The 15,544-nt window shown below is 41.8% G+C and overlaps 1 protein-coding gene and 1 pseudogene across 1 annotated transcript; both read left to right on the forward strand.

Moving 5' to 3' along the window:
- The first annotated feature begins 4,865 nt into the window (after positions 1-4,865).
- Positions 4,866-5,798, forward strand: LOC120296418. Its single transcript, XM_039318379.1, has 2 exons — positions 4,866-4,991; positions 5,121-5,798. The coding sequence occupies exons 1-2, from the start codon at positions 4,866-4,868 to the stop codon at positions 5,775-5,777; spliced, it is 783 nt and encodes a 260-aa protein (XP_039174313.1). The 3' UTR covers positions 5,778-5,798.
- Positions 5,799-7,260: 1,462 nt separating this feature from the next.
- Positions 7,261-11,112, forward strand: LOC104455882 (annotated as a pseudogene).
- The last annotated feature ends 4,432 nt before the right edge of the window (positions 11,113-15,544 follow it).

A 15,544-nucleotide genomic window follows, 5' to 3' on the forward strand; every position in this document is an offset into this window, starting at 1 on the left:
ACGGACACTGGTGTGGGGGCATTTATTTGATGGGACAGCACGGGAAAGGACATCCAATCGTGGCCGTCCAGCTCGAGTCGTCCGTCGGTGGTTTGCCACATGGGTGGGCTATGCGCCTCTAACTTGGATTTCGGCAACAGAGACGTGGACGGCCCAGATCGGGGGGCTGGACACGCGGATGTCGAATCTCGGGGTTAGTGATTTGGTACTCGTACGGCCAGGCCCACGCGCGGCCCCCACAGAGGGTAAACGTGGAGATCTGCGATGGTTGCGTTAGGTGGGTTGCTCCTAGCCTTTTCTTATTTTCTCCCCCTATTTTCTATTATTATTCAAAAGCAAGGGGGGGTGGGGGGCGAGCATTTCACGGTTTTCCAGAGTTTACCTCTGACAAGGAATGTTGACTCGTCGGGATTTTTCGGGGACACGTGGCGGGACAAATGGTGGTCGCTGTTTCGAAAGAACATGTTCCTCGTATCATGTGTCGGGTTAACCCAGATATTTTCTTCCTTTTCTTTCGTGCAATGCGTAGGCCCCCTTCTTCGCCCGTCGCGTGGTTTGACGGAGCGACCTGAGGGGTCAGCTGTCCCCGACGCTGCGTCGACGCCTGATTGGTCCGAAGCATCGCCAGAAAGCCAGCTGGCCTCTCCTGATTGGTCTCCTGAGTTCGAATGTCGAAAGCCCTAGAACCCTATGTCCTACGCAGCCAATGCGCCGTGAGGGTATTGTATTAACCCAGTAGAGATTACGAAACGTGGTTGCGGAGCTGCGGTCGAAAGATGTGTTGTTTTCGTCGCATGCACCGTCGCCCGGGTGGCAAAATGACACCGGATCTTGATGGTTCCGTGCATGCGACGCTTGAACTTGAGCATTCGCATCGGGACTATGTTTGTCTTCTGGTTCCTCCTCTCTCTCTCTCTCTCTCTCTCTCTCTCTCTCTCTCATCTGGTTGAGATCAGAGGAGAAATGAATCACAAGATTCCAGAAATGGGGGATGTTTCCTTTGACCTTGAGCAGTTGGGCAGGCGTCGCAAGGTGGAAACGCAAAGAGAGAATGCGTGGAGTTTGGTCCTTCCATCGGAACCCATCTTGTCCTCTTTCCTCTTTGCTAATCGAAGTCGTGTTTACGCACCGCCTGAATCAACGCTCGGAATCATGCCTACATCAGTCTACAGTTGACGTGACCATCGACAAAGCACGAGAAAAAGAATATGGTGGAGAAGAAAGAAAGGACGAGAGAGTAAGGGAGAGTTCCGTTCTTATGGTGGAAGCAATGACGTGCGGTTGCTTGGTGCTGTTTTTGTAAGTCTTAGTTTATGACTTCGTATATCTCAAATCTAGCTTGAAATTATTAAACCATCGCGTGTTTAATTTTCATTAAGTTTCTAGGGTTTTCTCGTTTGTAAAATCCTTTAGAAAAAGCTTTCTCTCGTACATTTTGAAATGAATGTTTTCATGGGCGATCCTTAGAAGAGAGCATGGGTCCCCAATAGAATTGAGAATTAGATTGAACCGGCCATGAGGTCCGGTTAAATGTTGCAATGAAAATCGATCTACTACTGTACTATTCGGTTTTCGTATGATGATAACCAAAAAACTGAAGAATCGAATCAAAAGTCAAAAAATTGGATCGAATCGAGGTAACCCTAAGAGAGAGCATGATAGGGAGCGAAGGAAAAATTCCTTCCCTCAAGAGTGACTCCTTGGCTTTCACCGGTGTCATTTGACTCCTCCAGAGGGTCAAGACGCCGTTTTTCGTTGCTAATCGCTATCACCTGTTGTATCTACCGTCGCACAACCAAGCTCTGCTGAGCATTGTTTTTGGGCCGGGAGAGCATGTATAACTCAGACTTCGCTCGAGGCTTTGCTGGCCAAGATTACCAACAAGAACACTTCCAGAAACTCTTATTGTTGGTTCCGTCATGCTCCACGACTGTTACTCACATCTTCTAAGTGAGATCCAAATGATCAGTCTTATTTCACTTTGATTAGGAACAGATTCTTGAAGATCTCATCTCTATTTGAGAAAAATCCGATCAAATTGGTTATTCTTAGTATGCTAACATGTTTGTCGATAATCTGGATATTAATCTGTCACTTGCTTTGAATATAAACACTTGCATGAAACTACTCATAACATGTTCAATGAAATGCATAAATCAAGTCTATGTGAGTTTGTCTCTGGTTACGGAGTATTTTGAGTGCATGTCAACATGAAAATAGTTGCCTTTTATGGAAACAGTTTGTGGGCTTAGGCGTTCATGCCCTTATGCTTTGGCTTATGGGTTTGGCTGAATCCTTATCTTCAATCGGCTTTAGTTGCTTTTTATGCGAATTCAGGCTTTTTGAATATTGCCCGCGAGGTGCTCGATACAATGAGGAAGATAATTGTTGCATGGAATTCGATAATTTCTAGGTATGAGCAGAATGGGTCTGCTAAGAAGGAGACAATGGATTGTCGCTATTGGCGGGATAGAGATTGTTGTTGTTGCTTTAACTTTCATTCCACTTGACTTAAAATGAAACTAAAGAAAAAAGGAATTAGCCGATTCCGGGTAAAACCCAGATTGACTCTGGAATTGCGGGTCCAGTTTTAGGGCCAATTTTATGGTGTACAAGATACGTTCTACATTCTAAAAATTGAAAGTCAATTTCAATAAGGCCAGTTTTGGGTAACTTGGATGTATATTGGAACTGCTTACCCCTAGGTGATCTTGAATTGTGGTAGAACAAATTTTCATCTGCCTTTAGAGAGAGAGAGAATTAATTTTCATCTACCGCTTCTTTGAATATGGAAAAATAATATATATATATATATATATATATATGTATAGATATTGTCATTTTAAATATAAATAAATAGATCCCATTCCGTCCTTGAACTAAGAATAAGAGATTGTTCTTGATCAATTTCCTTGCCTCATATTTTGAGAATTACAAAGATTCTTTTCAAATTTGAATTGAGAATTGTAATTACCTGCTCTCTCAAATCAGTAATGTATAGAGCCATTTGTATAACACTTTTTTACGCTACCAAAGTATGCTATAATGAATAATTCTAACATACATAGCCAGAGTTAAAATATTTTTCAAAAGCGGCCTTATTTATCCTTGATATGACGATTAGTAAGAAATTGGATCATTAGAATCCTCAAATTATGGATGGATTAGACCGCTTACTTAAAGTTTTCTCAGCACTATCACGAGATGTTCTAATTTTTCCTTTATTTTTACAGAAGGAAGGCCCACATGCACAGGAGTGGCGTCATTTCTGTAGTCATCCAAATGAACACAATATGATATCACATAATCATTGATGGAAGATATGTAAGGTGAGGATTTTACTTTTGACGATTTTTTTTTTTTTTAATTCTTGCAGCATTCACACTCTATTTAACTTTTAGTCGACACAAAGCATTTAAAATCTTCAAAAGATATTTAAGAATTCATAGGTAATTTTAATTCTGCCATAAGTAGTATGATTATTGACGACAACTGTGAGCATAAATCGCCAAGTGAATGCTTGGTTTGTGAAGCATTGAGATTTGATTTCCCAAAAATTAACAAGGATTTTGTTAAACATCATCCCTAGAACATTTTATAAGATTATAATTTGAACATGCTTTATTGACGACGACCTGCTAAAAAGAGATTAAATTTTCAATATTCAATGTCCATCAATGTCCATTTAGAATAGTTCTTTCTATCTTTAGGTTCTATTAGTACACCATGTTTATCACATAACTTTAGCATAAGCAAATAAGTTATTGGTAACCGCTTAACCATGTGTCAAATTTGCCCGAATAAATTAATTTGATGAAGCTTTGAACAAAGTTAGATTGAGCATAGAATTCTCGAGAGGGAAAACGTTAAAAAGGGCACTAAACATGGAATTTCTAATTTTGTATAGATTATATTAGAACATCAAAAGCAGGCAATTGGAAAATTACCAAAAAAATCTTACACTTATCGTATTTATGTCAATTCAATTATAATCCTTCCAATTGTGCTTATTGAGTTCAATTTTTTTTTTACATTTGATCAATTAAGTCTATCTGGCCAATTTTAGCCAAAAATTAAGGTGGACACCAATAGTGATGTGTTGGACAATTGGGGCTAACATGGACAATTTTCACAATTTTTTTAATTGATTTTTTTTTTTCTTTTTTTTTTTTTTCACCAAGTCTGGTGAGGGTTGCCATTGTCCCCCCCGCGGTCATAAGTGAGGCTCGGTGAGGATTGGCCAGTGACTCTCTTTGGACTTGAAAGAAAAAATATATATAAAAACAGAAATTCAAAAAAAAATATTCATATCAGCGATTTAAGATTAAAATTGATTGGATGAACTCAATTGACCAAACGTAAAAAGATTTGAGACTCAATTAGCATGATTAAATGGTTTATGACTGAATTGACACAAATATAATATGTTTAAAACTTTTTTGATAATTTTCCCTCATTCAATCAAAAACCTAGGCCAAATGGCAAGGAAGAAGTGTAAAGCACGTACATTCGACTTAAGAGACTTCTCTTACAATATTAATTTTACTGGTCGAACAAATATAGCATGTCATACTTCTTGATGCGAGAAATCGAACCTACACCATGCATTTAATCTCGTCACACGTGTCTATCAGGGACTCAACAAGGAGTTGCTTTTTTTTGTCTTTTGTTTTCTAAGTCTTATGTTAATAGCTCGATTACATCACTAATCCCTTAATTCTGCATCACACCATGCCCGACCCTTGGTGATTTAGAATTTCTCATTTGAACACGGTTTTTCTAATTGACCAAACCCGTTTATTTCCGTGCGAAGAGAAAACTCATTTGCAATAAGAAGAAGAAAAAGGAAACGTGGGTCAAGCTTCATGGCGGAAGAGTCCAAGGACGGTCGATCGAGGAAGAAGGGAGGAAGTTGCTACGGGAGTTCCGTGCTCGCACTTCACCAATGCGAGTTCCGTGGAGGCGAAAGGAAACTGAGGAGACCCCGACAAGTCCGAGTCCAAGTCATCTCTCAATTAAGACAAGCCCAGGAAGGAGGTTCATGTCTTCATATCGCTTGTCGATGAACGTTTGCTTCTCTTGTCTTCATCTATCGGGCGAACCTGACGAGCATAAAATAGAGAGAAAGCGTAAGGGAAACCAAGTCGATCCGTCATCCGTTAACCGCAAAACATCACGTATCGCCTCGTTTTCATCTACACCAACGCGTCCTCCGTGCACTCTTCCATTCCCTCTCTCTTCCTCTTCTTCCTCTGCTTCGGCCATGGCACCGCCACCATGCCATTCGAGCCCGGGACCCTTGTGACCCCAAAATCTGCTCTAGCCAGGAGCCGCCGGTTCAGTTCCCGTTCCGGCTCGAACCATACCAACCTGCCAACTGCAGCTATAATCAGGAGTTCGACCTGTCCTGCGACGATCATGGGAACACTCTGCTCTCGCTCCCAAAGACCTCGCATCCGCTCTTCGTCAAGTCCATCGACTACGCCAAACAGTCCGTCCTCATGCAGGACTCCAACGAGTGCCTCCCCCTGCTGCTGGCGAACCTTAACCTCTCTAGCTTCTCCTACCAAAGGGTTTATAACAAGAACCCAGATGGGTACACGCCCTCCAACTACAACTATTCCCTGTTCAAGTGCCCACCGCCCGAGAGGACCCAGCATGACCCGGGTGGACCGCCAGACCCAACCCGGGTTGTACGATGTTTATGCTACCTGTTCCAACTCCTATGTGTTAGAGAAAACTCCCATATTATTTTGAATATGATAAAACTTATCTAAAGTCTATTCTGAAGATCGCCATACTTTTGTGTCAAAGTCTATCTTACAATAAAAGTCTACTCACTCTGATAAACTCCAGACTGAACGCAATAAGACTTATACAAATGAGGGATTATCTTTCTTTGTTCAAGAATTCGGTTTGTATAGGTTATATATGATTTTCTGGTTGGAAATATCACCTACGAGATTGATTATCTTTATTGGAATCAATTTACATACATCAAATATTTTTGAATAGCAAGTTAATTTGGAAAGAATCTACTTATGGAAACCAAGATCCTGATTGTATGGGCAAACATGATTGACGGGTTTTCATCATAATCTTCAAACGGCTCGATATCTCATTGATTGATTCTGCCCAACAGGTTGATTGAATTTTTTTTTTTTTTTGGAAAGTGCCAACGATTGAGAAGACATGAAGGGGCATTTAAGGAAGCCTTTCCAGTCATTTGATATAGTGCATGAAAGAAAAATTCCAAAAATCTGAAGCTTCCCACTTGCTTGTTATTCTTTACACTGAGCTCATATTTGTACTCAAAAGAGAAAGACTTACATTGTGACTTCGTGAGAACACTACAGACTCTTCACTGAGAAGTCGAGATCACAAAATTGTAAATTCTCTTTTGATTCTTAGTGGAAACCAGCCAAAACGTTGTCAGCGTGGGAGAGTGGACGTAGCTTGATCTAAGCCAAACCGCTATAAATTATGTGTCTCTTTCTCTTACATAAACTCCTTTACTTTATTCATACTTCAATTTTATAGTTAAAGTCTAAACTTTTTTTAAAGTCTGCTGAACATCAGACTCAGTTTCAAAAGCAAAATATTCTTATTGCTCTTTGCGAAAATTGTCTTCACACCTATTCACCCTCCTCTAGGTGTTCATACTAACACTTTCACTATGTCGGAGACTTGCCACTGGTGTCTTGCGAGAGGATCGGAAGCATTGACTTGCTTCCAATGCTGATCATAACATGATGCACAAGGCTCATTTGGTCTGGGACAAGCCAGACTGTGGTCAGTGCACAAAACAGCTGTTGCTGTCGACGAAACGAGAGCGACATTAGCTACACTGACCCTCATAATATGCACAAAGGTATTGCTTTTGTGACAGCCCAAGCGGCGGTCCTCGGACGTGCGTAAGGAAGGGGTCCCTCTCATGTCCCACATCGTCTAGGGAGGAAGTCCTGGGCTAGCTTATAAAACTCGGTCTCTCTAAACTGTACATACGTGTTTTCTTGGGGTAGTATGAGCTGCCCCGAAAGGAACAAAATCGTGAGGACAAAGGGGACAATATGGAGAACCTAGGATGTTACAGCTTTAATCCTAGTCCAGGGCGCATGCGTTTATGGATTCCCAAACTTTTTTATGTTTCATCAGACTTTGCTGGACTTTGTGTTACTTCACTTTCTTTAGTTTAAGTGATTGTTAATGCTCGTCTTCTTCTATTTTGGCAATTCACTCCAAAGCTATTAAACTCCGGTGATGGATATAGCAAAGTTGCTTTCTGACTTACGGTTGTTGAAATTTATCAAGTCTCTCTTTTGTAAAGATAGATCTGTCAGATTAAATTACTCTAACAAGATCCATGGAGCGCAGAGGAAGGAGAATCGTAGTTTCTACGCAAGAAATAAGGCTTCTGCGAAACTAAGGTTACTTTTATATGTGCAATTCTGTCGGATGGATGCATTTCCACAACTTAGTCTTGTTTTTCAGACGATACTTTCTGTAATTTAAATTGAAGGTGTTCTGAATCCCGATTGCCCGTTTTCATAAAAATTATCTGATGACCTGAAACGAAGGTCAGTCACGGTGTCGGTGTTAAGTTAAGCTGATATAACTAGTTTTGAGGGCTTTTCTTCTAGTTGTTTTATTTTTCATATGAACTTCGGCAGAAGCTCAAGTACTGACTTCTCTGATCCTGCAGAAAGATTAAGCTAGAGATCGCGGGAGGAGTCGTGGGCTCTTTTTCTCTTTCTTGTTGGATTGATCGGATTTGGCTATGTCCTCAATAAAAAGAGAAGAGATAAAGCATTCCAACTCAAGATCAAGAGCTTCTTGCATGACTATGAGGCCCTCAAGCCGACCCATTACTCCTACAATGACATCAAGAGGATAACCAATGACTTCGAGGAAAAACTAGGCCAGGGAGCTTACGGAACGGTCTACAAAGGGAAGCTTTTAAACGAGATTTTTGTTGCCGTGAAGATGCTGGACAATTCGTTCGGGAATGGAGAGGAGTTCATCAACGAAGTGAGCACTATGGGAAGGATTCACCACGTCAACATGGTTCGGATGGTTGGTTTCTGTGCCGACGGTTTCCTAAGAGCCTTGGTATATGAGTTCCTGCCAAACGAGTCTCTGGAGAAGTTCGTATTCCAAGGCGATGACACTCTCGACCCTTTCCTTAGTTGGGAGAGGCTCCACGACATCACTCTTGGAGTGGCCAAAGGCGTAGAGTATCTTCACCAGGGGCGTGATCGTAAGATCCTTCATTTTGACATCAAACCACACAATATCTTGCTGGATGACAACTTCAATCTTAAGATTGCAGATTTCAGTCTGGCAAAGCTATGTTCCAAGGAACAAAGTGCAGTGTCCATGACCACGGCCAGAGGTACCATGGGCTACATTGCCCCAGAAGTCTTCTCCAGGAACTTTGGAAGTGTGTCATCTAAGTTGGACGTATACAGCGTCGGAATGCTGCTGCTCGAAATGGTTGGGGGGAGAAAAAACGTCTATGTGAACGCAAAGAACATGAGTCAGATGTATTTCCCACAGTGGGTCTATAACCATCTGAATAAGGGTGGAGATCGAAATACCATTCTGAGAGGATGGTGACCATAAGATTGCCAGGAAACTGGCAATCATAGGTCTCTGGTGCATTCACTAGTACCCGGCCGACCGCCCTCCCATGAAAGCGGTGGTTCAGATGCTGGAGGGAGATGAGTGCCCCCTCATGCCCAAAAATCCTTTCGTTTCCTCCGGTTCAGGGGATGCTACGACCATGCGGGGAAGACTCCGGAACAAGGAGCTATAAGTTATCGCGGAATAAGTTCGAGTGCCCTTAGGCAATATGTTGTCTGTCCTTTACTGAAATGGATGTCTAATAGTCTGAAAGTATATAGATCTGTGATCGAGAAGCCATACGTTAAATTTAGGAACTCTCTCTGCCGCTATATAGTGTGAAAACCATCGATGCCCTCCCACTATTTACCTGTCTGCTCAGATCCAATATGCATAGAGGAATTCCTTTCCTCTTATATTTCTAACTATGATAGTTTTATCTTATACTAGAATCTATCTACTTACTGGAAGTTTGTAAGATTGTAAGTATTCCGGATTTCATAGCCCATCGCAATGAGTACGGCAGCAGGTAGTATTAGGACAAGAATTGTGCTGTGTCTGCTTGGGGAGCAGAAAATATCCCGCTTCAGCAATTTAAGAAGGAACGAGAGTACTGCTACAAATAAAAATAGCCCTTCTCATGAGGATGACAAACTTTAAAGTTGAAAACAACAAATTTGCATAAGCGCTAAAAGGGATATATTTTTTAGGCCGATTCAATCGAGACTTGAAATGACATCAGTTTGAAGTTTCTCAAAAAAGATTGCATTGGTGAATTAGGGTGGCACGAGGGCTTTATTGACAGAGGGAGTTCTTACCAACGAGGGGCGACTCAGCTGATGAATTCGATTACTAATTGTGCCATAACCGAACAATGTGATCATTTCGCAGTATCTATTTGTGTCCTTTTGAGTAAACCTTTTGAGTAAACACGATAAGAAGACATTCATCTCATCCTCGTATATTTGGTTGAACTCTCCATCACTGCCTTTCAATTCAAGCCAAGCAAAACTAATTCGTCTCGTTTTTCTAGCACTCTTGAGCTCTTTCAGCTAAAAAACGAAACAAAAGGAGACTTTTGCTACTGTCAAGTGCTTTCAGTTTCTTTGAACAATAATTCAAGCACCAGAGAAACAGGAAAAGCACCGCAAAAGAGTGGTTTCAAAGCCTACTCACATGGATGAGAATGCTCCTTTTGACGCATCTGAGCATTTTATTTTGAAGAAATTCTCGTAAAGAATTTTTCAACCTGTTTTACCATTTTCTGTTTATGGCTACCTCATTTGGACGTATGCACTGCATAATTGGCCACTTTACAGACTACATCTTTTTGTACTAACACAAGATCCTTCACTCTCTCCCGACCTAGACAAAGAGCTCAAAGTCTTGAGTTCATCCATCCTGAGTCTTATGAGATCTGTTGGAAATTAGAAGGTGCGGAAGCATGATTTTGATGTCGGTGATAGTTTTTGGTTTAATGATGTGTGCAAATGTATATGTGTAGTATTTATTTTGTAAAGGATGGACAAGGGACGAGGTAGGATACTTCATTAAGGGATAAAAGGCAAGTTTTCATGAGAAAATGATAGTTTCTTTAGTTTAAAAAATGGCTGTACGCTAATCGGAAGAGGTGTTGGTGGAGTAGCTACATACTACATAGTATGGAATTTATTTTCATGCTCCTCACTCGTTCATAAGAATGACAATCACTACTGAATATAGGCCTTGTCAACCTACATAAACCATTTTCTTGGTGTTCTTTACAGCAGCGTGTACAATTCCCACCCATGGAGTTGCTCTTCTGACCATATTTGGGGACTAAAAAAACTTCTTGCTACAGACTACAGTATTTTGAAGCAGACTTCTCCCCGCCCATGTCTGGACTTCTCTAGACTTGGGTAGAGAATTCTTAGAAAAATGGATCATAAACTTCAACACGATCAATGCCAATCCTCAATAATATATAAAATTCCAGGTTTATCAAGTAAATGACAAGATGTACCCGAAATCTGGTTCAACGTTTCATGACTCCCAAAAAATCACGTTTTGCGGAGGCTTCAAGCGGACAATGTCCCGTCACCCTCCCCAATAAGTCGGACCTATTTTTATCCTGTGCAAGACCTGAAAAAGTCTACCGTAGTTAATCGTATAAAAGAACGAGATTAACCTAATATAAGAGTAATTCATCCACTGCAGGCAGACATCTTTTTTATTTTGTTGGACACATTTGACTATTGCATGTAGTAGGAACTGAGCAATCTTTGTACACTGAACTGATAGATCCTTCTTACCACGCTGGGGAATATTGGTGGCACTCAATCTCACTGGTGGAGTGGCGCAGTGGTCCTCGAGCCCCCATTGCCCGCCCCAAGCCACATACCTACTGCACAGCGGTGCCCCCCACCGGTGCCGGAGATCATTGCTGAGGTCCGACGAGATGACCTGCTCGCAAAACGGCCATTCCGACCAGGATGGGGACGGTCTTCATGAGCACGCATGAGGAGGAGAGGCTGCTCATGACACCGGCTGAGGAAGTTGCGAAGACCGTGTAATTGGAGCCGCTGAGACAGGCGATCAGGTTCAGGCCGTACTTGATAAGTCCGGGGAATAGACACCGGTGGAGGCCGAGCCGGAGAGGCCGAGGAAGATAAGCCTCTTTGGGAGGCAAGCCTCGAGGTCATTCACCCTTATCTCTTGTTGGGCAAGCCTCAAGTCAATGCCTTGGGCCGTGAATTGTCCTGAGCTGGGCAACTCTAGTATGGTTTGGTTCGTCCCGTCGCACGAAAGCTCAAAACTCGCGTACCCGCAAGATTCGGGTTTATGCACTTAATACTCCATCAGTCTACAGTTGACATTCCATCGACGTGTTCGAGAAAGAGAATATGAAAAAATTAATACTCCATTTTTTTTTTTGCAAAATATAAATGAGTTGAAAAACATTATCCTAAAATTCATCATTTATAACACTTAAAATGATTAATTATCGAAAGAAAATATATTCACTATCAACAATAATTTATATTTATTATGGATGACAAAAATATTATTCATTCATTTATATTGATAAGCATACAATCAATAAATTTAGGGAAAATCTTATTCAAATTATTTATTTTTCGCGAAAGAAACATTTTATTAACAGGGAGAGTTCTCTTTTATCCTTTTTGGGAGTTGAACCGGTGATTTTATGGATCTCAAATTTAGCCAAAACAGCATATACATACATACATACATACATACATACATACACACATACAGATATACATACATACATACATATATATGAAATGGCTAGAAACTATTGAACCATCATGGGTTTTAATTTTAATGCGAGTATTTAGGATTTTCTCATTTTGAAAAATCCTTGAAGGAGCACTTATTTCCTTTCTCATATGGTTTGAATGATTGTCATCGTAAGTGATCTTGAATCAAGGTGAAACAAATTCTCGTCGACCTTTTAATGCAACAAGAACTTTTGAATCACGTAAACCTATGTCGCGTAGAAGGTTTCCTTGCTCATGTTTTGCCGATCACCATATTGGTGGTAAAGATGACTGACAAGGGGTGACACTATGGAAAAAGAATGCATAGCAAGAAATGGGAGGGAATTGAATATATTATCTAAGATTTCAAGGCATGCTTAGCTCCCGGAGGATTCTCATTTGAGCTCAAAAAGGGTCCGTTTGAATCGACCAAACTCCTTTTTTCTCATGGGAAAGTAGGGGTGCGTTTGGTAACGTTTCTGTTTAAAAATTGTTTCTAAGAACAGAAATAAAAAAAAGTGTTTACATTCGGGGAACAATTTTTGAACAAAAACGCGTTTGGTAAATCCGTTTTAGAAATATAAAAAGAATAGAAACACATTTGGTAAATTTGTATAATTTTTTTTATTTCTTTTAATTTTTAATATTTTTATTTTCTATTTTCTATTTTCTTTCGATTGTTCTTATTTATTTTTCCTTTTTTTTTTTTTTTTTTATTTTTCCTTTTTCCTTTTTCTTTTTTTCTTCTTTTGGCCGGTCGCCGGCCGCGGCGGCCTCGGCCATGGCCGGCGGCCCGGCCGACGAGGGCCGGCGGCCTTGCCCGGCCACGGCGAGGCTCGCGGCCGCTAGGCGAGCTCGGCCTCGCCGGATCAGGCGAGATCGAGCTCGCCCGGCCCGGGCGCGAGGTCCGCCTCACCGCGCCGTGCCGACGGTGACCCAGAGCCACACCGTCGTCTCCCTCCACCGCATCGGCGACCGCGCTCGACGCCTCCTCGCCGCCACCGCATCGGCGACCGCCCCTCCGCCTCACGCCCGATCGACGCATCTGCAAGTCTCGAGCCTTCGTTCGCCACCGCCGCATCAGATCTCACCGCGCCGTGACCCACGACTTCGAGATCCGCTCGATCGTCGACCCCACGCCGGCCCATGACTCGACCGGCCGTCCTCGCCGCTCTGCTCCTAGAAGTTCGCCGCTCGAGACCCCACGGTCGAGCCCCGCACCAAGCCGCCGTCGCCGCCCAGCGACCCGTGACCCAGCTACGTCACCCGCTCACAGGTGGAGACGCTCGCAGCGGCTGTCGGTGCCGAAGAGGACGACGATGGAGAAGCCGGATGGTCTCGAGACGAGAGGCAAATTTGTCGGCGCCACGGAGAAGACGACGGTGGAGACGCTTGCGGGGAGGAGAGTGTCGCGGGAGAACACCATTTTGTTTCTTTTTGTTCTCAAATATGTTTTGAAATAAGAAACATTAATTTTTGTTTCTTATTTGTTCCCTTTTTGTTTCTAGGAACAAAAGAACAAAAAAGGAACAGAAACGCACCCAAACGCGTTTTTGTTCCTTTTTTGTTCCTAGGAACAAAAAAACAGAAATTTCTGTTCCTGGGAACAGAAATAGGTGCCAGCCAAACGCACCCTAGAACTCATCTCCAATCAAAAAGGAAAGAAGAAAAGGAGGGGATTAAACAAAGGACCATGGGGAAAGAAGCCAGGTCAAAGTCAACTTTTTTTCCGATTAGACAAGCTGAGGAAGGAGATTCATTCATATAGCTCGTCGATAAACATCTGTCGGACGAGGCTGATAAAAATTGCTGGGAAACTATACGCTAACGACGACTTGGCAATATCGACGGTGCCGCTGCAAAAACGATGAAGCATCTGAGCCTACCTCATGAGCATCTGCAGCGCCATGTCCGCAAGGATGGAGTTATTTCACGTTGCCACAGCGAGGAAGGAGATTCATTCATATAGCTCGTCGATAAACATCTGTCGGACGAGGCTGATAAAAATTGCTGGGAAACTATACGCTAACGACGACTTGGCAATATCGACGGTGCCGCTGCAAAAACGATGAAGCATCTGAGCCTACCTCATGAGCATCTGCAGCGCCATGTCCGCAAGGATGGAGTTATTTCACGTTGCCACAGCGAGGATCCGTTTATATATGCGATCGTAGAAGCTCGGTGTACGAGGGTTTTTTCTATCGATTCAACTGTCGGATACAGTTCGTGCCATAGTAGGCCGACGTATGCAATCTTTCACTGAAATCCAATCGCAAACAGATACGTGACGATGATGTGAATGGACGTGACAAGATTAAAGATCTGGACACGCAACCGCGGATAGTCACCGGCGGCCGTGGAACCCCGATGAGCCACCTCTGTTTTGCTTTTGGCTTTTTTGAGGCCATAGACGCCAGAAAGCTAGCGGCCATTCATAGCTACATCACCGGCCATCAGTTGCTTGCGAGCCTAGCTCGTCCATGGCCATTGTGGGCGTCCTTCAGCTAGTTCTAGAAATCTGGGCGGATGGCCGGCATCTAGATCCAGAACCTTGGCTGCGGGCGATAGACATGGAGAGGCTTTTTTTTTTTTTTTTTTTTTTTTTGGGTCTTTGAAGAGAAATGAGATGATGATACAAATAATTTATAAACTTTAATCATAAACTTTTAATTTGTTTAATGCGATCCTTAAACTTTATCCTAATGTGTAATATTGCCGCCAAATCTTTGAAGTGTTGATAAATGTCCAAATTAGTCCCTGGACTATATAAAAATATATAATATTATTTTTTTAATATAAGTTCAAAAATAATATTGAATATTTACTAAAAGTTAAATGATTACATTTAACAAATTAAAAATTTAGAAGTGATATTGGACATGAAGTAAATTTCAAAAATCATATTGAATAAATTAAAACTTTAGAAATCAAATTACAAATCGAGTCAAAATTCGAAAATCATTCATGGCATTTTCCCTCCATAATTAATGGCTTGGATGGGTTCTTTGCCCCTGTTTTTTGGCCTCGAGCAAAAGTCTCAAATTCAAGATTTGAGGGATAAAACACGGAAACATGGGTCAAAAAACAGGTCTTTTGGCCAAGGACAAGTCGAGGAATTGAGGCCTTAGAGGACATGGCCGCAAGCTTCTGTCGTCTTATGTTTTCTGTCTTCCTCTTCCTCTTCCACCATCCATGATGGCTCGTGAGGTGGCTCAGCCCGAACGGACTTCGCTGATAGCGATGACGGAGGGGAGGATTAGTAACCCAGGAACCCAAAAACTACGGAGCCATAGGGGAAGAGAGAGAAAAATCCAGCAGATTTTTATTTTTATTTTTAGAAAAAGCCATTAAAAACTTAAACTACACCTACTATGACACATATGACACATCTATTCTAAACATTTTTCGTGACACCGAATATTCCAAATTTATACCTATCATTTATCATAAATTATGAGGTAAATGTATCGTATCAATGCAAGAGTAGGATTTTTAATGTCATAAAAAAAATATTGAGAATAAATGTTTAGTTTAAGCTTTTCGTTGACTTTTAATTATTTTTCCCGTCGTCGCCACGAGTCAGTTTGTGATTGAATTTCAGTAAATAAAAGAAGGTCCGTCATGTGCTTGACCACTGAAATACCTTCTGGTTCTACGAC

The sequence above is a fragment of the Eucalyptus grandis genome, chromosome 1 (genome assembly GCF_016545825.1).
Source record: "Eucalyptus grandis isolate ANBG69807.140 chromosome 1, ASM1654582v1, whole genome shotgun sequence".
Lineage (NCBI taxonomy): Eukaryota > Viridiplantae > Streptophyta > Magnoliopsida > Myrtales > Myrtaceae > Eucalyptus > Eucalyptus grandis.

Bases quoted from the DNA above. Each gene is read 5' to 3' on its own strand.
- LOC120296418 (XM_039318379.1), top strand. From the start codon at position 4,866: ATGGCGGAAGAGTCCAAGGACGGTCGATCGAGGAAGAAGGGAGGAAGT. The intron at 4,992-5,120 runs GTCCGAGTCCAA...AGCATAAAATAG, and splicing joins AACTGAGGAGACCCCGACAA to AGAGAAAGCGTAAGGGAAAC.